General features: G+C 38.5%; 3 protein-coding genes across 5 annotated transcripts; 1 reads left to right on the top strand and 2 right to left on the bottom strand.

The window, feature by feature from the left end:
- Positions 1-1,716: 1,716 nt before the first annotated feature.
- Positions 1,717-10,387, top strand: LOC115632889. 2 transcript variants are annotated; one of them, XM_030530170.1, is made up of 3 exons: positions 1,717-1,910; positions 7,415-8,002; positions 9,560-10,387. In XM_030530170.1, the coding sequence occupies exons 2-3, from the start codon at positions 7,568-7,570 to the stop codon at positions 9,917-9,919; spliced, it is 795 nt and encodes a 264-aa protein (XP_030386030.1). In that variant the 5' UTR covers positions 1,717-1,910; positions 7,415-7,567; the 3' UTR covers positions 9,920-10,387. The 2 variants fall into 2 exon arrangements, with proteins under 2 accessions (XP_030386030.1, XP_030386031.1); XM_030530171.1 differs by lacking the exon at positions 1,717-1,910 and adding an exon at positions 5,672-5,744.
- Positions 10,388-11,410: 1,023 nt separating this feature from the next.
- Positions 11,411-23,396, bottom strand: LOC115632319 (neurexin-4). 2 transcript variants are annotated; one of them, XM_030529422.1, is made up of 12 exons: positions 22,971-23,396; positions 19,876-19,992; positions 17,079-17,275; positions 15,694-15,835; positions 14,458-15,636; positions 14,276-14,401; positions 14,008-14,211; positions 13,011-13,940; positions 12,764-12,943; positions 12,356-12,700; positions 12,163-12,300; positions 11,411-12,033 (listed from the first exon to the last, which is right to left on the bottom strand). In XM_030529422.1, exons 1-12 carry the CDS (start codon positions 23,062-23,064, stop codon positions 11,843-11,845), a joined length of 3,843 nt encoding a protein of 1,280 aa, XP_030385282.1. In that variant the 5' UTR covers positions 23,065-23,396; the 3' UTR covers positions 11,411-11,842. The 2 variants fall into 2 exon arrangements, with proteins under 2 accessions (XP_030385282.1, XP_030385283.1); XM_030529423.1 differs by lacking the exon at positions 17,079-17,275 and adding an exon at positions 16,560-16,756.
- On the bottom strand, positions 18,546-19,558 carry LOC115632320 (L-aminoadipate-semialdehyde dehydrogenase-phosphopantetheinyl transferase). Its single transcript, XM_030529425.1, has one exon. It carries the CDS (start codon positions 19,482-19,484, stop codon positions 18,600-18,602), a length of 885 nt encoding a protein of 294 aa, XP_030385285.1. The 5' UTR covers positions 19,485-19,558; the 3' UTR covers positions 18,546-18,599.
- Positions 23,397-23,600: the final 204 nt, after the last annotated feature.

Here is a 23,600-nt window from a genome sequence, read left to right as displayed (position 1 = left end):
TATAAGTATATCTACAGTTGAGACCATAACAAATCCATGTGTGTCAGTCGGCTGAATTGTGCCTTTCACTTGCATTAGCATTTCACACACGCACACACATAATTGCCATTGCATTGCTGATGCCGATGCTTTAACAGCCAATGCTCGGCCAACAGCGCGTATACTTAATTTATTTGGCAATGTCAAATGCCGCATGCAATTCCCAGTATTTTTACTGAGCACACTCTCATGCACCCTTAACGGAAGAGAGTCAGTTACAAGCAGAGAGAGCCATCGAGCATTACAGTGCGAGTCATTTAAAAATAGTCGGTGTTTGTTATATGTACTTATCTTATTTTTGTGATATATCCAAGTTTCTCACATTTTTGACTCTTATAAGTATAGGCTTGGAAACAGAAACGCCCAAATTCAATTACAATTAACTCAATCAATTAGAACATGAAGCACTTTATTAAATTTAAGGTCCAACAAAATTCTTATTCTCATACTTTTTCTATATTTTTTTTCTTAAAACCAACTTCGATAAAGTTAAGTTGGACAGTTTTTAGTACATCTTCCTGACACAGTTTTCTTTTCTTAATACAATCATATTAAGCTTCCAAGTTTCAAACAGTACTACAATGAGAATATATTAGATGAAGCAACTGATAAAATTGAACTGAAAATAAATTGATTTTAAGGAGTATTTCTATTTTGGGCTACATTCATCCCTTCGTTTAAACTATATAAGTTGTACAAATTCTTTATGGGCATAACAAACAAAGAAAAAGGACTAGAACTAAGGACCTCCTTCAAAATTTCGATTGGAAAACTCCATCTTGTATATTTTATACAATGAATCCAAAGGTATGTATACATATAAAAATTCATCAGTATGACGAGATAATTCGTATTAAGCCATGACTGTCTGTGAGATCGAAAAAAAAGAATGTTCTCTTACCATGTTCTAGCAGCAGCTTATTTATACCCTGTACCCAAAGGGTACAGTAGTTCAGTGCGAAAACACAAACACATCCTGAAATGCATAGATTTTTCATGAATATACACTTGACTATAAAATAAGTTTTATGTGAGTGCCAGAAGTTGTGCCTTCCAGTATTCCAGTGGCTTCTCGAAAAACTGCTTTATTATTAAAATAAGTAGATTCAACTTGCGGGATTTTGGAGGTTTTGCCTATTTGTCCTTCACGAACGCATTTATTACATCGGTTTGAAACTGATTCTTTTGCAGCTGCACAGACACAAAAGCACACATAGACGCAGTGATTATTATTATATGTACACCCCATTATTTATTTTTAATTTGATTTTAAAAAATTGAAAATAGGCATAACAAATAACGCACAACGAACTACAATAATTAATAACTCAAAGGTACTATTCCAGTTTTACACAAGTACATCGAAAGCTTACACTTGATTATTTTCGTTCTGTGTACAATGCCGGCCGCTTGTTCTCTCTTCACATATAGTTTAGTTAGTGTGTATGTGTGTGACTGTATGTTTGTGTACATGCGAGGGTGTTAACAGCTGAGAGCTCTCCTGCCCAGTATTTTGTTGTTAGAAAACATTTGCGAGACAACGCCGCCGCTATGCTGGGGCTTCGGTTAAAGAAGAAACCAAGAGCATAACAAAATTTCAGTCGCTTTTTTCCCGACGCGCCTGCGGTTGTTCTTTCAAGAAGACTATTGCAGCAATTGAAAATTGTAGTGCTTGTTTTTTTCGGATATCAAATTATTTATCTATTAGCTGTCCGTTCAATTACGAAGCTATCTCAATTGCCTTTGATGTCGTGCTGTAATTTTTGCTAGTCAGCGCTCGGGTTCATTTACAAAAGTGCGTTTAATATGTTCTGTTGTGCGGAATAAAGGGAACTGGCTGCAGCATCCGACTCCTAAGACATGTGTCCCTGGTGCGTATACATAGTGGTGTAATATGGGTTTCTGCCTTTAGTCGAGCCGCGTGATTGTATTTCGATTTTTTCGGTTTTTCTTTATTTTTATGTATACCTGAACAATTTGCTGACTTGCTTTGTGTGTTTACCTTTGCCGCCGACACTTAAGCCGGTTGGTTCGTTGTACTTGCACCCAACAAACAAGCAGATACACCCACATCAGCCCATCAGCAACCCTACCAAATAACCGGCCCACAGTCTCGACATTTGAAAGCAATTTCTGAGGTTCAACTATACAGACATTACAGGGCAACAATTGTGTTTGATTGTGACCCGCCGTGACTGACTGTCTGCTTTTCTATCCACATGCTATATCCAAGTATTTATACACAATATATGTGTGTGCGGGAGTGTGTGTGTTTCTCTAGTCACAATTTCGTGTCTGATGCTAAAATAAATATTGACTAAACAAACGTCATATAGGCAATGTTATTGCTTGCGATTTATCTCAATGTAAACGAACAGCCCACGCATGGTTCATACATGTATATATTTACATATACACTGTTAGAAAATTGACTATTCTCAATAGAACTAAGACCACACAAGCCGAAGAAAATTTGTTTATTATTTTACAGTTTAAATACAAGATTAGGTAAGGTTACCTTTCCCTTTAGTATGCAGTTTTAAGGTCTATGATATCCCTTTGGAAGCTAATAACGTAATTTCGTTTGTTAACTGCTGTATTTAAACTCGAATATAATTTACAGAGCTGTTCAATTAAAAACAGTGCAGAAACAATCATTTTGCTAAGAATTGGTTATATCTAAATATTTCCAGCAGAGTTTTTCTCATGTTTCAGTTTTTACCTTTGTTCTTTTTTTGTTGAAAGAATACATAGAAAATGAGGTTGACTAAACGATCTAGCCAATTGCTTCAAACCGACTGCGATTTTCTAAAAATCTTTTTTTACTTTACTGTACTTTGGATTACTTGCTAATGTAAACATATTTGTGAAGTTGGCATGGCCGCAAGAAGTAATAAATAATAGTAGAAAATAACACATTATAGAAACTTTAGTCTATAATACGAGTTATTATAGGTATGGCTTTACAGTTTCAAGAATACTTTTTTTTCTAGCAAACAAGAGTGTAAAAATTAAAAAACCAATTTATGTCACTTTTTTGCACAAGTGTATATACAAGCTTATGTGTATGCCTGTTTAATAGTTGCTAAGGCAACAAACACGCACACGTGCTCGAGCATCATTTGGCATTTAGCGCAAACACATTTCAATGCATTATTATTTTCGTTAGCAGTCACATGGGGCGTATGTGTAATATTTTTATATGCAACTTATCGAACTAACTGGTGGCTAAATTTATGCACTGCTTCAGTTTCAGTTTCGGATCAGTGCATGAAAGGCACTTTTATGGCTTAAATAAGCTCCAACCATTCAATGCAGTAAAAACAGCAACAACAACAGAGACGACGGCGACAATTGAAAGAGACACAAATGAGCATGCAAAGAACGCATTCCGCACTTACACACACACACACACACACACAGAGACGAATACATGCATATACATACATATAGAGAGGCAGACTAGCAGGCAGACTCACAGTCTCCCGCATTTCAATGTGTCGCACTCATATAACTCATCCGTCCCGTTGCCAAAGCGACAGCGCAGCTCAAGTGACGTTTGTCGACGGCTTTGTTGTCACTGCTGGCGACGCTGTTATTATTGTATTTCTTGTTGTTGTTGTTGGTGTTGCCTTTGTTGCTCTAGGTGTTGTTTACACGAAGCTGTTGCAAGAATTGTGACTTTTCGCACGCGATTTGAATGCTTGCGGGATCGGTGGGGGGCTGAGACTCCTGAAAGTGTAAAGGGTGCCTCTGAGCATGTGTTAAACTGTAAGTCCTAGCGCAGACATTTGATTTATGCGTCTGTGTCTGTGGCGTGCGCTTTAAGTAGCACAAAGTAAAATTTGATGACTTGGTAAACAAACGTGCCACTCGAGAGTCCTTGCCAAGTTGGCAACGATATGCCAAAGAGTTGAGGGCATGCTGAGCAAAACGTGAGTGCTGGTAATAAAAGCGAAGTTTTCCAATTTATGACAATTTGCAGCTTGTATTACAAGGGGTTTCTTATGCTCGTATCACCAATTTACGTAGAGGCTAAGGCACCAGCATTGGACTTCTCTATTACACATCGATCGAATTGAACCATATGCTATTGAAAGATATTTAGATTTAACTATAACAAAATACTTCAATAAGTAAATACACAAATAAATTCTAGAAATGATCTTGGACGCATCAGGTGTTTGATATGGACATTTATAGAATTTGTATATTTCTAATTGTTACGTCTAATTGTTACGGTCGTTAGATGCGGAGAAAGTTACGGTTATGTTAAGTTATAGCCCTCAAAATAAAACATTTCTGATCCGGGACTTGTCCCGATATTTGTACACATGTACACGTATGTAATTAAAAATGATCTTCGAAGCTTACAAGTACAAATATATTAGATCATTACATCTGCATGTTGTACAATTTTAATTCGATTTTCTTAAAAACTTGCTAAGCTTTTCTCATGGAAATGTTTCTTATTTATATACATATATCATATATGACATAGGGTTGAAAATGTGGGTATAAACAAACATATTGTGTCCGCTTATCTATGAATCGTAAAAATTTGTTAGCACCTTGTGCAATGTCTCCGTGTATTTGCGAATGCATGACATAATCGAATTTATACATTCTTGCATTAGATATACGCTTTAAGTAGTAAAGTAGTTACATAGCTACAATCAGCTTACACATTGATAGTCAACAAAATGGGTTTTTGCAGCATAAATCGAAAATCCTTCCCTCCTACTTCACGTATTTCTATTAAATATTTACCTATGTACTGATTTATTATACTTTATTTTTGGTATGGCATGTGGCTCCTTCTGTAAAGAGCAACCAAACCAGAGTCATTAATAAACATATGTATCTATGTATGTTTATATGAATGCATTGAACATTCAATTACTTCCACCGATAAATGCAGAATTGATCCTCATTGGCTAACCCATGCTGTATATACATAGTTTGATTAATTCATACTGCGTTCCTTGATTTTAGATTCATGGTCAGCTAACATGTTATGATGATGAGGTTTCTTGTTGAATTTAATTTTCGTTTCATTGTCGAATAAAAGAAAACATTCTAGCGGCATTTATTTTTCCAAGCAGAAACTATGACGTCAGTGTGTACGTAGGAGTGTATTGTATTGTTTTGTTTGTGTTTCCATTACGCTGTGGCGCAACAACATGGTCCAGCAACAGCAGCAAGAACAACAACAATGAATTGAAATAGTTTCTCACTCACAACTGCACATTCGACGGCATTAATTAAATAGAGGCAGCCGCGACGACTGCCCCATAAAATGTATGTACGGAGTCGAGCACTCGAAACGGCAATTGGACGGTTTTTGCTCGGCATTGTTTGGCATCTGTTGTAGGATCGTTCTAGTTGTTGTTGTTGATGTTGTAGCTTGTACTATTCGTATTACCCACAAACGAACACCCTTTGAGCAATGCACCAGTCGTCGCTAATGACCGCTCGCATTTTTTTTGTTGGCAGCCATCTCTGGCCGGCACATCCATCTCTACAAATACAACACACACACACACATCCGTAAAAGTGTTCCCGTTCCTAGGTGTATGCCTTGAAATTGGATTGCATGATGCTGGTCGTCTGGTGGCGTATGCATGAATTTATAATTGCATCAATGCTGGGCCCACATCATAGTCGATGCTGCATGCCGACAACTGAGAGTGGAGCACATGCGAGTAAGCACCCAAATGCGCAGAGGCTCTCGTGCATCACAAAATACCTATATATATATATATATATACATATACGTGTAGTACATAGGTATGTACATACATGTACATATATGACAATTTGCATGCCAATTTTGGGGCAAGGTATTCGGAAAATGGGTTCGCTGTCTCTATTTTAAGTAACAAACGCACGCATCGCACATTCGGAAAGTGCTACAATTTTATTTACATTTTGTTGAAATTCATTTTTTCGATCACCATGCCAACCCAAATCACAGAAATGTTTACACTACCCACCATAAATATTTATATAATAAATGGGTACTATAAATGATTAAAGAAAGCTCAATGTGGTTTTGTTTACAATACTTTCTGTTTTAAATGAAGCCTGTAGCACTCAAGCTATTGTGCAGATTTAGTTGTTGTTTTTTTTTTTAAATAGAAAGATTAATCTTACATTCTTAGCAGTCCCAAATTTTCAGGTACTTAAATAAAACAGCTGCTTTGATCACTTGTACAATAACATTTAGTTCTTAATAATATATAGTTGAGTTGATTTTTTAGTTTATTTTTTTAATATTAAACTCACGTACTGAAAAAAAGTATTCTTTACGTTAAATTCGACATGCATTTATTGATAAACATAACTCGAAAGAAAATTATTCAGTATGCCCCAAAATAAAAAATTCGCGTTTAACCAAAATGCCTAACTTGAGTACGTATTTAAGAAGGGCGCTTCGAATTTAGAAAAGCTATAATCGTATCTGAATTTGTGCGTAAATTACTCAACAACGTATAGCAAACATTCTGCTGAATGATACCAGCACTGTGTTCCATCATAAAAAGAATATACCTCCATCCTTACCTCGCAACAAAATGTGCTCCATTTGTATTTTTTAAATATCCCAGACTGTTTCTAAGATTTATATTCATATCCCCAATTATTTATAAATTTTTATATTAATAAAGTTTGATAAACACAAAGGCATAGACACTAATCCGATTCAAATTCAGGCTATAGAAAAATTACATCAACATGCTCGTTGTTATTTTAAATTATTTGCATTAAATAAATCGTACAGATTACAGAAGGGTGTATAAGGTTTCCAAAGAATGTAATAACCAAAAGTACAAATTTCGGACCACATAAACAAAACAAATCGCTCTTGACCGTCTATCCGTCCGTCAGAATGAACGTCTGCATTTCAAAAGCCGCTAAGCCTGACTAAACTGACTAAACCTTGACTAAACTCGGTAAGACAGCCTGTCCTAGTTTTCAGGCAGTTTCTTGTTCTCATATAATTTATAAATGTACACATACATTGTATGTATTGAACATTTTATGCTATTTTTGATTTTTTCAAAAACCATCATCATAGAGATAGCTGGAAAACTAATTCTTAAATTCAAAATATAATTTCTGAAGAGAAAATTATATTTTCTCAATCAAAAAATTTAATTTAATATTTTCAAAAATATGGACGTTTTTTTCGACAGCAAAATGCCTTTATTTATGGTTAAAACTAAAATTAAATAACATTTGCAACAAATAGCAGAAATACTTGTACTTATTATAAAGGCTATCCAAGCATTTCAAAAACTTAGCTTAAGTATAAAATTTACTTATATAATTTACTGGATGTTTAAAAATAAATTAAAAATGCCTTTATTTAAAGCTTTCTCCAAACAAAGGCATGACAAGCCAAAAAGAACTACAACAAAAAGAGGTGCTCTTACAATAATTAAAACACTTGGGACCACTCGTAATTATCGGGCAGCTTAAGCCGGGTTTTCCCACAGACTCCGACGCACATTGAACAGTGGAAATAATGTTTGACATTACTTGGCTGCCTACCGCCTGCGGATCTCTAGCACCAGCTCTGATACCACCCGCACACATTGTCATCTTGTGGTACTTTTGGGAGAACTATGCCCGCTATGTGGATCGTCATTTTTGCACCTGCTCCTGTTGGGACACGGTGTTTAAGGGACCCTACGAGTCCGGTGTGGCCGCCTACAAGCACATGTACTTCAATGCCACGCCCAACACATTCAAGATGTGGCTACTGACAGTCTTCGCTGTTATTGCCCTCTACGAGTGCATCAAGCGGCTGATTGCCCTCATCCTGCAGCAACGGGTGCGGTACTCGATGCTGTTGCTCTTTATGCTATCAATATTCTCGCACTACTATGCCTGGTGGGCGTACATCAACTATTACAACGATGACTACTACAATCAATGGAACCATCAAATGTTCTTCACGGTAAGTGCGGGTATGGGTGCGACAAGTGTTTGACATGTTCCATATGTTTACATATGTAAGAACTCCTAGAACTCGGACATGTAGTTTCTGAAAGACAAATAGTGGAACAAGTTATGTGCTGCTCACTACTTAGCTATTGGCTATTCATAATTTATTAGCTAAGTTGCGAGAGCGGGTGCTCAAAACTTGCACAATATTCGCCTCGCCATAGTATTAAACTTTGTGCTCAGGGCACAGCATGCGCTTCTACTTCTACGCACTTGGAATGGCCACAAACGTCCCGCTCACCTGCCGTTGGATGCTGATGGATCGATGGATGAGATGCATGGCTATCCGGCAATCCGCTGCCGAATTCCATGAACAATTTAAGCCGTCAAAAGTTTCAAGTGTAAATTGTACGATGAAGGTCAGAGCAGGCAGCCAACAAGGCAAAAGTTGGTAGCTGTTAATGAGCACACTGAGAGAAATGATTTGAAAAGATCAGGCTACTTTCAAATATAATCGAAAATAAAATGAATTCAATATAGAACACATCAATTAATATTACAAATAGCTACATTAAGATATGACGAGTTCTTTTTACATTTACATTTAATTCAATTATTTAAAAAAATATCTAATGATAATTAATTTATGTAAACTCAATGGAATGCCTTAGCTTACACATTGGAAGGTTTTTATTCAGAGTAAAGAATTAGGAGACAAAAATCTTTAAAGTATTATTTCAGAAGTATTTTATATAAATACGACTGATAAAGTAGTATGCAAATACATATGTACGTAATACCTCGCGACTGGTTGTCCTATCTAGTAGCGGAGATTGCTTCTGAGACAAGAATAGACTAAATCCGCCACCAATAGTTACTATATATATAGGGTGTTTTTGGAAGATATTTTTTAAGTGTGTTAGCATTTAAAAAGTTTTTCGTTTACCGAGTGCCGATTGCATTTTTACATACAAAATTGTTTGGCAAATCAGCATACCAGAGTCATGCTCTGCAATTGCAGAACTATATTTAAAGTCATGTCGGCCAGAATCTTAAATACACACACTTATCGTAACCAACAACAAAGTTAATTAGCTTTTTTTCTACGTTTCTAAATCAAAATATTCTGATGCACTATACAAATCTTATAAATCCCATATTTGCTTAAAATAATGCTGGTAAACAAAATAAGCTGTTAATTGGACTATAATAGTGATTTTCCCAATAAGTTGAATCGATGTATGGCTCATTTGCCTGCCAATGCCAAGTTTATATAACCAATACTTTATGTAAATACTTGAGAGGAAATTAAATATTAACCTTATGATCTTTATAGCATAGCATAGCTAACACTGATTTTCCCAATAAGTTGAATAGATGTATGGTTCATTTGCCTGCCAATGCCAAGTTTATTTAACCAATACTTGATGTAGATACTTAGAGGATATTAAATATTAACCTTATGATCTTTATAGTATAGCTATCGAATTAACGGTGCACCCGTTTTTCACAGTGCACTCTTGGAAATCGCAACAACTCAAGTTCCCTTCTTTTATTTGCCTACTTGCAGATAACGGAGCTCGTCTCCACGGTATTGGTGATGCATTTGGCCTGCACCACCAATGTGGTCACCCCAAAGAAAATCTTCTGTATTGTGGGAATTGCATTGCTGCATATACTGGCCAGCAGTTTCGATCAGTTCTTCATGAATATCATCCGAGGCGAGGGCTATGCGCATCAGGTTGTGCGGGATATTGGATTCATGGTGCCGGACATTTTGCAGTTGACCGTTCCCATTTGGCTGCTGCGCCAGACGCGACGCGAAAGCTATGCCACAAGACCCTTCTACAGGGATCGGAAGCTGCATCGGGACATTGTGGCCATGCTGTGCTTCGTCAGCCTGCTCTTTGTGCTCTGTACGATTTTGTGAGAACGAATCATGTTGGATGCCTACGAGGAGGCACACGGGAAAATTCTTGTTACAGATCCTGCCGTGCAGCTCTTAAATCGTTATCGTATGTTGGCTGATGGCAATGTGCATAACTGAAAGCTGGGCCATGATGGGCGAATAAAACTGGGACAATATGGAACTCAAAGAGTCACGTGCGTATATGTATGTGTCAGTGTTTGAATGTACGTACATATGTACGTATATGTTTGTAGAATTGTTTGAACCTTTTCCCCGATATTTTCCATTTTGCAATGTGATAGTTTTTGGTACGTGTTTTTTATATAACGAGATTTTTTTAGCACAAGCGCTTATGCGCCAAACAATAAAAAATTGTTGTACTTTGAGACGGAAAATCAATGCATATGTATGTTATATCAAGTAATCAAGTACATAATCAATAGGAAAAACTGTTAGCTTCCGTTTCGAAAACAAACTCATTAAACATATCCCTATAGCGAATATAAATAGCGTAGACAGACTAATCTTATTACATATTTGTATGTGTGTCTATTCTCTGATACTATTTAGATCATAACTCCATTAACTCTGGATGGGTAATTTAATTGAAAATAGAAATACGAATTCAGCTTGTCTTAAAGTCTGTTCCGGTTGGGATGAATAACAGATCATAGAGAATAGAACATAGCTCGTTGAACTACAACGAACAAATACAATTGCTTACCAGGTCTGCCTATAGATAGGCCTTACGTATAGCTGCATATACAAGTCAACGATTATTTACGCAATACAACGATGCCAAAACATAATATTAGGCAGCTACGAGTATTCATAAACCCAATTACACCCATCCAGTGTTAACGTCTATTTTACCTTAAAATGTTAAAAGCCATTTAGACTGTTGTTGGATAATAAGATACACATTTTACATACAAACCAACTCACAAACATAACGAATATTCCAATAAATTTAGTAGCATAATAATGAAAATAGAAGCCCGTAGTAATCAAAATTAGTGTTAAACAATATTGTTACGAATAAATTATACACATAAAACATGCATAAATATCAATTACAAAATAGCGAATACATATACATAAACATATATTTTAGTAAACAAGCTTATTGTAAAATAAACGTTAAGAGACTGAATCATTTAATAGTTTTTATTCGTTATAGCAATAAAAGGTAAGTAGTAGAAAAAACTACATTATAATATTTTAAATTTTATTTTATTGTATGTAATTTAAAAATTGTTCATTGTCCCATTTTAAACACATATATAGGCATAACTCTATATACATTGTTGATATACATATTTACGATGTTTTAAATTTGTGTTTATAAAACTTTATTTGTATTTTCCAAAAATACAATTCGTTTTTATTTCATTATTAAACATTTAAACTTAGAAATTTTGTTTTACCACAAAATCAATATACTTTTGTGTAAATTAGAAGACATTTAAAATTATTTAGAGAAAAATATATTAAATATAATGGAATGTTGACCTTGTTTTAAAATTGATTGCTGATTAAACTAAATTAAAATTTATGCTTAATTTGGTAAACAAAAATATGATAAAATCAAATAAAAATGGACGGTTTTGTAAAACTATTGAGAGTTCCAAAGTAAAAATAAGGTAAAATGCCGTTGAGCATCAAAAGCAATACATACATCAAAACTTTAACCAATTATAAAGCAAATGTTACTGCAAATCTTCTGCAAAACAATTGGCAGTGTAGGGAAAAAGTACAATTATGGACACATATAAAAAGTGATCTGCATCTGTATCGTTTCCTATCGTTTGATTTTTGTTTTGTGTGTTTAAATGGTGTTGCATGTCTAAGGCGTTTACAAACAATTTGTGTCTTCCTGCACACACTTGCAACCAGCAAGCGGATACCTTCATCCTCCAAATACTTCCCCACCAATTTCAACATCTAAATAAAGATCTCGCGTCTTTTCGTTACTTGATGGCCAGTGGTTGAATGCAGCACTGCATCGTCAGGATCATCGGCACCATCGGCGCCCTGATCCTCATGCGTCAAATAGTCCCCTTTGTGTCGATGCAAATGACGACCAATTAGGAAGATCACTAATAAGGCCAGTAAGAAGAGTATAACGAGCAGACCTAGAAAACAAAATGCATTGCATGGAATTAAAATCAACTTGTGCATATCATTAAAGATACTTGTGAAATCTCAGGTTTTGAAATTAAATAATATTTCAAAACAAAGACACACATACGGAAAACACTTACAGCCTAGCAGCACGGAATCTATTTCATTGTAAGCCTTGCGCAACTTCTCTTCATCCACCAATGGTGGTGGCCTGGTTTCAATTTCAATGGGGGGATGTGTTACGGGCTCAACGCCGCAAAAGTCCTCGGTTAGTTGAGCTGGAAAGTAGAAAATATTATACCAAATCTGAAGCTGACTTATGCAGGTACTCACTGCCTAGCGATTTCACATTTTTTGGTGGATTCTGCTGGAACATCAGCTTAAGGGGATAGATATCATCGAATTGCACACGCGATACACAACCTACAAAGCCATCGGACATGGACTCGTTTTTGCCAATGTACATGTATTGGATATTATTAAACTGGGCATCTGCTGAGGCCTTAATATCGAAATGATACTCCACCGGCTCATAGTTGTCGACCTGTAGGACGACTGTGGAACCGCTATTCTTTCGCATGAAGTGCACATCATGGTACTGGCCAAGACCGAAATGCTTTTTGGGGAATATGATTTCTTGACGCTCGAAGCCAAAGTCGAAGACGCATCGTAAGTGTCCTTTAAAAGTGTAATGACGTGAATAATTAGCATATGAGAATAATATTGTTTACTAAAACCCACCTGAATTGGATATTTGTATGGTTAAATATTCGCCGGTCAGGTTAGATGAGAAACCCAGTAGAAAACCTTTAGGTATAGTTGTTGTAAAGCCAACACGTATGTTCTCAGCAATGCTGGACCGGAAGGAACCTTCAAACTCATAACGTATGATTGAGCTGGAACGCAAGTTGACGCCAATTTCTGCAAGGAAAATGAGCTTACTTATCAATCTGTATTCAAAATAGTTTTAACAACCATTTCAACATACCATCTGCACAAATTGGTCCCTTGAATGCGCTCCAACGACAGTCACAGCTATACCCATCATAGCGTTCAATGCATGTGCCGTTGTTGAGGCACGGATTGGATTCACAACGACCCACACAGCCTGTGCTGATGCCGTAGAGACCACGGGTAGAATATTGCTTCAAGTCCACCATCTTGCCATTGAGCAGCAGGGCACGTATACAGCCTACAAAGCCATCGCGATATTCTGTTGTGGCACCAATTACCAAATCTGAGGTCAAATGCAGCGCACGCACTGGACCTGGCGGCTCACGCACTTCCGCCTTGATGGAGCCATCGACAACGAGACGCGCCTCCTTGCGATTACGCTCCACACTCACTGTGTGCCAGTTGTTGTCGTTCAAGTGGTAGCTGGTGCCCACATTAACGCCCAGTGGCCCGCTGCCTGCCTGATATTGGAACTGTAGTTTGTTGCCACCGTTCAGACTGAGTTTAATGTAATCGGTAGGGCCGGTGGCGTGAAATAGCACTGAATTTTCCTGCGTGGTGCGGAATTCAAGATATATATCGCCCGAATGGCCCATGTCGAAGGGCGGCAAATTGATTGAGGCATCGGCAATGCGGAAGGTTACAACATTACTAAACAGATCATCGCCCTCACAGCGCAGTGGTCCCAACGTGTAACGACCCTGCTTCTCATCTAGCGGTGTGCCGGTGTCGCCGAACTTTACTGCACGAACTGGTAGATATTCCTTCTCGCGAATATCACCACCATCTTCTGTCCAATCTAGCGTATTGGAGTCGCAATTACACCACTTTGTGGGGTCCTGACATTTGCCCAAAATACCACATTCGCATTTCCGCGATCCAGGTAGACCGCCTGCCCAGTAGTCCATGGGTTGATTATTGCGAGAAACCCACCAAGAGAATGGACGGAAGTTGCCGGGCTCCGCTAAGAAAAATAACGCAAAGAGCTTATAAGCAATGACAGCTGTAACCACGTCAAGTGTCTAACTTACATGGTGAATTGAAGAGGCGTGACGAGCGGCAGGAGTAGCTGAGACGCTGCCAACAACTGTGGGAACGATTGAGCAGAGCTTCGATTTGCAGCTGATTGGCATCGTACATGATTGATTGCTCGAACGAGCCCGGTTCCTGGAATCCATCAACAGTGGTGGTGTGCTCCTGACTGTGACTCAGGGTGGTAATGACGCGGCCATCGGCTAACATCAAATATGTTAAGGACTTAATAACAAAAGCAAGCTTCGACAAATGGCTGTGACTTACAGTAAAATTCGCAGGTGACGGGGAAGGGCTCCAACGGTCCACTTCCGTCCACATCGATGTTCATATTGACGCGTTGCTGCACATGCTGTACATTCTTCAGAGCCTGACAGGAGAGTGGATTGTTTGCTGTTTGGGATACAAATAATAATAAATTGAACATTTTATATTCACTATAAACTTACAAGTGTGGCACACGGCTCCCGCATAACCAGTGTGGGCGCAATCGCAGAAGAACTCCATTGAATTCTGATGACACACGCCCTTATGCTGGCAGGGATTTGGATTGCAGCGATCAATCATTTGGCAGGCATCTACGACGACCTCATCTCCACAGCACACCTCTTCACCCTGCACCCAGTCCTGCGGCAGTTTGTAGTTTCCATCAACCGAAATCAAACGCATGCAGCCCACAAAGCCATTCTTCTCCTTGCCACCCGCAATGTAGTAGAGAGGACCAGTAGCAATCTGTAGATTCTTTGTCGTGGTCATGGGGCGTTGATCAATGTTGAGCACCAGGCGATTGCGCTCGATGGAAATCACAAACGAGTGCCATTTTCCATCATTAAATTGCTCATCATAGTTGTCCAAAATAATACGCGGCTTGTCTTTGGGCTTTAAATCGATTTTAACTTTTCCAAATTCCAGGAATACCTTGATATACCCGCCTGAATAAAAATCGTGATGCATCATGACACCACTCTCCTCGTAGGTACGGAAATAGAAGGATACATTCAAGCGCTGAGAGTTTTCGTACCCCTTGAGGCGCACAAAAGAGCTGCGAGTGGTAAACGTTACCGGATAAATGGGCGGCGAAGGACACGCATAGATGGTATTGACTCGGGTAAACAAATATGCCTCGCCCAGCTCATAGCTGTCCTTCATGTTGCGTATAAAATTCGTGGAATTTAAATATATGTTTTCCAAACAACCCGAGAAATTCTGCTGAACAATAATGCCCTCCTGCACATTTGGAACGCCACCCAAATATAGCTCTCGATTCAGGTTCAAGCGACTAAATTCACCCTTGATACGTCCACGAACAATTACACGATCTACCGAGAAGATAATGTCGCGACGATTGCGAGAGATCACTACATCGTGCCACACGTTGTCATCCAGCAAACTGCCCACCGAAAGCGAAGTCATGATACCAGAGCCCAAGTCCAAATTTAACACCATCTTATTGTCCTTCAGTTGCAAAGCATAGTAATCGCCTTGAGTGCCACGCGAATACATCATTACGCCATTGGCAAAGGCTGTCTTAAAGCGAAAGCGTATGGATTCGCGAGTGGAGGCCACAGGCTCGCGACGCAGATCATACCGAACGAGTCCGGTGCCATTGAAGTATAGATTTTCGGCAACTGCAATTTAAGGAATTGATTAATTCTCCAATATTGGCTCTATCTGATTGGACTTACCGTATTCACAACCATAGAGCTCCACACGCATGGAAATGCGATCATGCCAGCGAGTGGGATTGATGCGGACCCATTGCGCTATGATGGGTACCTCGAAAATGTTGTAATGTATCGAATTTCCATCCGAGTTGCCTTTGAACATCTGTGTAGCAACAAAACATTGCGACATTAGATATTAATCTTTATTAAATTGAATTTCAAAAGCCGTCAACCCATTGTGCCAAAATTATTGGTTAGTTTTACTCAACCACATGCTTAGCCTAGAATTAGTTATTAGAAACAAAAAGTACATTTTTATTGCTTAAAACGAGCCGCCTAATAAATAAATGGATTTCTTCAGTTAGTAATTTCTCCTAGTAACGGGAGATTTAAATCTGCAGTCGCAAATAATATTACACATTGTAAACTGTAACTTTTACACGAAAAGTTTTATTATATAATTCTATATTTTGTGAATTTGCTAATATCTTAACAGTTCTTGTTATACGGAATGATATGTTATGTGTAAATACAAGTACATGTGTGAAGTTGAAGTTTATCGACATTTTCTAATTACTAATTTTAAGAAACTTTATATTTTGCTTACAACAATAAATTAACCACTTTCTTAAAAACGATATTAGTGTTTCTGTAATGACGGATTTAGAATTGTAAAAGCTGGAGAAATAGCTATTCAAAGACGATCCACACAAATCTAGAAAATAGTTTGATCACCTGATTACACCTAACAAACAAGAGTATTACGGAAGTGTTGAACAAATTACTTTTAGTACTTTCTATTTGTCTAAATAACAAATATGGCAGCAATATTTATAATATTAACTTTTGAATCCTACAAGATGTAGCAGCCCTGTTAGTCACATTACCTGTGGCTCACTTGAAGGATTCACATATGAGCGCCAGTATTCCCCATCGTCGGAGTACTGAACAATGTACTCTGTTACGAATTCGTTTGTGTGCATGCGTCCCATGGTTGCGATCTTGCGGACCATGCGCTTATCGCCCAAATCGAGTGTTAGAAAGTGGTTATATGTGTTCTCGACGGGCGTCCAAGCAGCGTTACCTGCACCAGTAAGTAGTTAGTTATGTGTAGGAAGTGGGGGTTACAGTAGTTTCGCAATCGCGCGATTTGTGCAATTCAAACAAAGAAATAAAGCAACGTGTATGCAAGCCATAAAAACATAAGCGGAAATACAAATAAAAAATCCAACAAAAATGTTAATGTTAGTAAGGAATAATGGGCATGAAAGTCCTGTCAGTGCATATTTGTGCAGCTGCTATCCATTTGTTTTTTTAGTATAATGCCATATGCATTCAGCCAACACCTCAGAGACGATTAGATTTATTATACATAGTGTTGGGAGCACCGTCAAATGGTGGCTTACCTTGACGTTGCCACCCGGCTCTTTGTAGTCGGCAAATTCTAAATCGGTTATACCATAGCTAATGGTATACTCCGTCACATACTCATTGCTATGCGGGCGTCCTTGCAGCGCAATGTGTGTGACATTTTTCACATCACCCAAATTAACAATCAGACGCTGATCAAAGTCCGAGCTTTTGGCAGACCAAGAGGTGCCAGCTTCAAATTTCAACAACGGGTCATAAAATAAATAAATAACAAATTAAAAACTAAAATAAACTGAAATGCACTATGCAGTAAAGTACAATAAAAACAATAAATATAAAACTGAGCGAAAGTCGTTCGTCGATCGATCGCTCGTCAGTTCGTTTTGGTTGGGTGGTTCCGGGTCAAAGCATTAAAATTATCGCAGGACAAATGCTGACATTTAGCCACGCCACGTTCGACCGTTCGGTCGACGTTAGCCAATTAATATGCTATAATTTAAACCGATTTCCATTGACAGCTGAAAGTGGTGCATACAAGTAAAGGTCCTTCATATTAACAAGGGTGCGTGGTTCCCTCGCTATTTGCAGCATCAACCCCTATGGGGCACTGCTTGCAATTTGAAAATGTTTGCCGTGAGGGTTCGCACATTTTCGCTTTGATTGTGTTTTGTTCTGGATATAGGGTCCCGCTTCTGCTGTTAACACTAAATGGACATGGCACTGGGGCGAACCCAAACAATTGCAGAAACACATTCAGCATTATGTGTGTCCCTTTGTTTTAATTGCAGGCTGTGGCAAATGGCGGGCAGGTGTGACAAAGTTGTGTGTGAACGAGAAGGAGCGCGCTTAAGCGTTCTCTGCCAGGATTAAGGAAAAAATTGGGTTCAAGAAGGGTTCATTGCCGCATAAGTGTTCATAAAACAACCCAAAAAGCAACAAGCGAAGTTTATATGTACATATATGTATGTATTATATATGTATATGTTATTATTCTATATTTAAATTTAAAAATAATTTTGAACAAATGCTCTTTTCTATACATTTAACAAATCATTTTCTGAAAGCGTATATCCATGGGGGATAAAAGAACACTCCCATTATAGCTCACACTGTTATCGTGCATCATTGTTATAGTTGGCGTCGTAGTCGATGCGGCAATCGATAAAACATTGAAAAATTACTCAGGATAGGCCAAAAAATACGCGCTGGTTGCCCCTGCAACGCGCTGTTTGTGCATAATTTTATGCAATGGCTGGCAAACAAAGTTGTCTGGCACATGCCTGCAGACCCTTCCTTCATATTGGTGGACTAGTAAACAGAAGAGGGCATCTATTTTTTTGGTTTCATACCCTTTTAAGCATATTTCCGGCTGAGGTTTGTTAATTTTCACAGACAGTCAGACAGCTGCTGGTTGACAAGCAGAGGGTTGCGGGGGTGCGACAGCAATGGCACGATATGGTAGTAATTGGTACTTTGCAGACGTAACAAGGATTACAAGGGACTTTGTATTAAAAAAATACATATTTATTAAAGATAGACACACAAAACTTAATATGCTATCGTTTCTGTGGCTTTTGAAGCGCCTCCTTGCAATAGGCCACCACATCTGGTTGTTCTGCGGCCTCTTCACATCGCACAATCAAATCCTCGAATTGTAGAATTTTAAATTTGGCCTTCTCGTGAGGCTGGCAGTTTCGGAATGCAATGGCTGCACAATATTTTTGCGACAATAAATGCTCCTCAAAATGCCAATTCGTCATGGGTGTGTCGTTGAAGCGTAAAGTTGTGCCACACAATGGCGATGCGGCCTCCTCCAACGGATGTGTGGTATCAACGGCAAAGCTAATCTTTTCCAAATCAATGGTAATTCCCACGCCCAGCTCCTTGACGTATGCCTCCTTTAGGCACCAGTGCCGCATGAACGCTTTCAACTGTGCCCGTTCATTATGCTGCGGCCGACCAATATAGCTCCATTCGTGTGCAGAGAATTTGCTCTGCATGAGGCGAAAAAACTCGCTCAAAGGCTTGCCCCCACCATATTCCACCTTCATGACATCGGTTCCGATGCCAAAGTCACTGTTGGCATTATCTGTGGTGATGCCTGCGAGCAGCACCAAACTGCCCTGATGCGACACATTGAAGCTGAGGGGTGGTGCTGGTGATGTCTGATCCTGTCCTTTCCCCTTCACCCAGTAGGGCTTGCCACGCACGTCTCGAGCAAATTGCACTTGCTGGTAGGGGAGCCCACTGCACGTGCTCACATATTTACGCATTAACAAGCGGCCAATTAACGACGACAGAAAGTCCTCAATGAAATGGAACTTTAGTAGACGTGTACGCTCCTCTGGCTGAATGGCGGCCACTGCCTGCGTCAATTGAGGCAACGTGGGCGTCCATGTGCTCAAATCGAAGGCCCAACGAGTGCAGATGTGTTTACTCATTTGGCTTCAAAATATTTGTACGAACTATTTAATTAAATGGCAAAACATGTCGGATGTGTCGCTTAATCAACTTTTCGCTAACACTTTGTTGCTGCTGCTTCTTCTTCCCATTTTCCGTGCACACTCAGCTGGGCGTAAAGAAGAAGAGTACGCAAAGAGCAGCTTTTTAGAGTGACCAGAATTAATGAATTAAAGAAGTTGGGCGGGGTTGAATATGTTTGAATTTTAAATTGATCAACTAATATACGAATATACATATATATACAAACAAAAACTTAATCAAATCAATCAAACTAGAAAAAGACCGCGCAGCCTTATTCTATTAATTTAACAGATGGGAAAACTAAAAAACTTGTGTCTATCCAATAATAACTACTTTGCTTGCACTTACCATTAAGACGCGCCTTGTCCGGTCCACGTTCTGTCAGCGATGAAGTTGCCGTTAAAACAGCCCGTTCCATCAGCGGTTGATTGCATTCATAGTCGGAGAAATAATCACTGAAGGAATCTGCAAGCAAGAAAAGTGTATATCTTAAAAATAGCCAATCGAGTGGGCGCCGTTCCATAAACAGACGCATGTCCCACATACGAGTACTTATTGTCTACATTGTTTAACGTATTTAAATAAAGCATGGAATATGGATATGTCCAGAATATGAACTGTCGCAGACAATTATATGAGCATTGCGAAATAAAAAATATGTTTGGGTGCTGGCCAAAATTTTTAAGATGCAATTTTAATTGAATTTTTCAAGTGGCAAACAGACCTACATATGTATGTATGTACATAAATGTACTACTTGTAGTATATTACCCCCAATGTGCGGCAAGGACTGTGCCAATTTTTATGAGCTATAAATCAACCCACAGAGTAATAAAATAAATAAACAAAGGGTAAATATTGATTTTCTTCTACGCTTACAAAAGACTTGTGTTATCTTTTATTTACATAAACATTTGGTTGGTTGTCATGACATTTCCCCATTCCCGTACCATCCCTGAGCGATAAGTGTGACGCTTAGATGCAGCAGAAATTCCCCACGCATCGCTGAAAATATTGCGCATGTTGCAATTGCAAAAGTGGCCACTCAGACGTGCGAACGGGCCCATGGAAGCATGAAAGGAGCCGGAAATCCTAGCGTTGACAATTCTGCTAGAGGCAGAGGACAGGCAACCCCCAAACTGGCGTCGCTTTAGTGGGTGCAGTTCGTTGGTAAACAACAGCAAAAGAAAGGCAAGCCAAGGCAAGGCAAAACAACCCCCATAAACAGTCTTGACTTCATTTGCACTTTAAGTTGACATCCAGCTGAAGAAATAAACACGACCTAACGTCTGTATAAACAGTGTATGTTTGATATCGTGAACTAATACAAAGTATGAGACTCATTCTTTAAAGAAGTCAAACAAAGATATTTACGGGCCACATTTATTGAATGCTCTAAGATTTTAAACCTTTTGGACCGATAAAAATTATATGACGCAGCTAAATAAATGACCACTTGTTTCAAATAAAATTGTACATAATGCTTTGCATAAGTAGTTGAGGTAGTTTTATAACCATATAATTGCCCTTTATTTCAGAAAATTTATTTGACTCTTTCCATACAATCGGCAGAATATATGTACATATGTAAAATTTAGTCTTAGAGGGAGCTTTTTAATAATATTTTTAAATATGTACATATGTAGTTTTTTTTAAATATATGTATGTAGTTTTAATATAATTTATAAAGTTCAATATATGTTTATTTTGAATTTTTTTTTATTTTTGTAAATTTGTTCGCCAAGTAGTAGAAGCCAACTATCAGAAATGGCCAAGATTTAACCAAGCGGTAGCTTGTTTTTGCTAAATTAATTGGAGCGAACGATACCCTTCCTCCATTGAATAAATTTATAATCATACTAATCATGCCATTTCATAAATATGTACATTTTAATTTTTTACAGCAGGATCATTTTCGAATATTCCATACACGACTAATTAATTAGTCTATCTATTTTTATAGGGCATTCCCAACGGTTTTGATGCATATGTATGTACATACATATCTTAATAAGCTAGTTGTAGTTCGCCGATTTTTTTCTTTTTTTATATTATTACTATTGGCATTGGATTTTCAGTATACTGAAGCTGCACTTTAACAACAAACGCAAGCGGTAAAGATTAGCAAATATCCGCTCACACACGCATAAAAGTCAATCTTGATATGCCCGACCATTTTATTTTGCGCTTTCGCGACTTTCAGACAGGCAGTCAGGCGAGCCTGCTTGCAGGCAGGAATGCTCTGTTTGGGGCAGGAAAGGTAAACAAACTAAGCACGCACAACAATTCCTTAAAATAATCAATACGGGCATCAAATTTGAACTACTTTTCGGGCTCCCAAGCGCCTAACCCTATGAGCTCTACATAATTTCTGATGTACACGCAATTTGTAATAAATATACTATAGGTACATATATACATACATATGTATATACTCTTATGTCTGTGCATACGTATGCATGTATGATTCTTGAAATTACAATCACAAAATATAAAACAATGTATGTTCGTAATAAAAAGTCTTGCTAATGTTCTCAATGAAATAAATATGACGCGACCGATTTTGAAAGCAATTTCCGCCTAAATCAACGGCACACACACACGCATTGAATTGTGAAGTGTAGATGATGGGCGCGTTGGCACGGAAACACTATTATAAGCATTAAATAAATTTAACAAAGAGTCGGCGGTCCGACACTCAATGGCGTGAAAATCTTTGAGAAATTGTTTATTTTTAGTCAAAAGTGTTTGCAAATGATCTTTCATTGTTTACTGTAATAGTCAGTTACTCCCAAAATCTGAGCTGGATTAACTCCGACCAAACTTTATTTGGAAAGCATTAAAAAAACTGTGACATATGGTCGGATGCAGCATAACACGTGTAAAACACGAGATTTCTAAATAAGCAGATGCTTTTATCCGCATGCGCAGTTCAACGCACCGGGACGCGTTCCATCAGAAGATGTAGGTGGGGGCAAAGCAGTGGGAGATGATGCAACAATGGCCGCAGCGAAAATGCCGGCCTGCAAACAGGGTGCCTATGTCAAGGGCAACTCAACAGGAGACTGCAAATTCAAATTGGCGTTTTCTAAAACCCAATTAGTTCATTTACGGTGTTCCACGGATCTACTCTGAGGGCCGCTCCAATAAAAAAGGCGTTGTTAGTCGGTTTTGTTTTGCCAGTGTCGTTCGTAAGCAACGGTTGGATCGCAGAGAGAGAGAGAGAAAAAGAGAGCGTGAGTGTGCGGACGATCACACAAGTGTCAAAAGAGCGAGTTAAAAGCGAAGCACACAAGAAAACGTAGCAATAAAATGACGAGTCTTCAGCGTGGAGTACACGCCCAAATCTAGGCTTACAATATTTTCATGTTTTTATGCAACTGCAATTGCTGTTTTTAGAATACATTTCAATCGGGGTTTTTACATTTAATGCGATATTTTACCTGCTTGCACGATTCCCACGCTGTTGCTGCCCAGAAGCAAAAGAATACAGCTGCAAATTGAAATTGTTGTCGTCGACGCTCTTCGCAGCCTCATTTTGAATTTAGTGGGCTTCAAAATTCATAAACAAAACGACTTAAGCACACATTTATATTTCAACTTAAAAGCACAACTTTTTGTTTTTGAACAGGAATGCAAATTGGTACACCCTGCGTTGCCGTCTGGTTAACTTTTTTTCCCCCCTGCCAGGTTGGCGACCGTTCACTAGTTTTTGTCCAAAAGACGCTATCGACACCGGATTGTAAATGGATTTAAACTGTTTCTATTTCTTGAAGACACTTCCGTGAACTCACACCCAATTTTGATAGCGTTTAACTTAAAAACAATTAATGAACGCTACTCCTATGACACACGCACGACGTTCACGCTCGCGACTCCAAATTTCTTCTGATTCGCTCTTGGTTTAGAGATGCACAACTCAACCGATAAGTTCATATCGCTTGTGTCTCAGGTGCTACCACTTAGTAAGCACTGCGATGCCACATCGACAGATCATAAACATTGTTTTCTTTTTATATGTCCATTAGCAGATACCGTCTGCCTTGTGGAGATCTGGCAGCACGATTTATTTA

Source organism: Scaptodrosophila lebanonensis, unplaced genomic scaffold (genome assembly GCF_003285725.1).
Source record: "Scaptodrosophila lebanonensis strain 11010-0011.00,11010-0021.00 unplaced genomic scaffold, SlebRS2 tig00001415-arrow-pilon, whole genome shotgun sequence".
NCBI classification, from domain to species: domain Eukaryota; kingdom Metazoa; phylum Arthropoda; class Insecta; order Diptera; family Drosophilidae; genus Scaptodrosophila; species Scaptodrosophila lebanonensis.
Note: the sequence above shows the minus strand (reverse complement) of the source record. Positions and strands in the feature narration are given on the sequence as shown.

Bases quoted from the DNA above. Each gene is read 5' to 3' on its own strand.
- LOC115632889 (XM_030530170.1), top strand. From the start codon at position 7,568: ATGTTTGACATTACTTGGCTGCCTACCGCCTGCGGATCTCTAGCACCA. The intron at 8,003-9,559 runs GTAAGTGCGGGT...GCCTACTTGCAG, and splicing joins ACCATCAAATGTTCTTCACG to ATAACGGAGCTCGTCTCCAC.
- LOC115632320 (XM_030529425.1), bottom strand. From the start codon at position 19,484: ATGAGTAAACACATCTGCACTCGTTGGGCCTTCGATTTGAGCACATGG.
- LOC115632319 (XM_030529422.1), bottom strand. From the start codon at position 23,064: ATGAGGCTGCGAAGAGCGTCGACGACAACAATTTCAATTTGCAGCTGT. The intron at 19,993-22,970 runs GTAAAATATCGC...TCTTGCTTGCAG, and splicing joins CGTGGGAATCGTGCAAGCAG to ATTCCTTCAGTGATTATTTC. The intron at 12,944-13,010 runs GTATGTTGAAAT...TTTTCCTTGCAG, and splicing joins GGGACCAATTTGTGCAGATG to AAATTGGCGTCAACTTGCGT.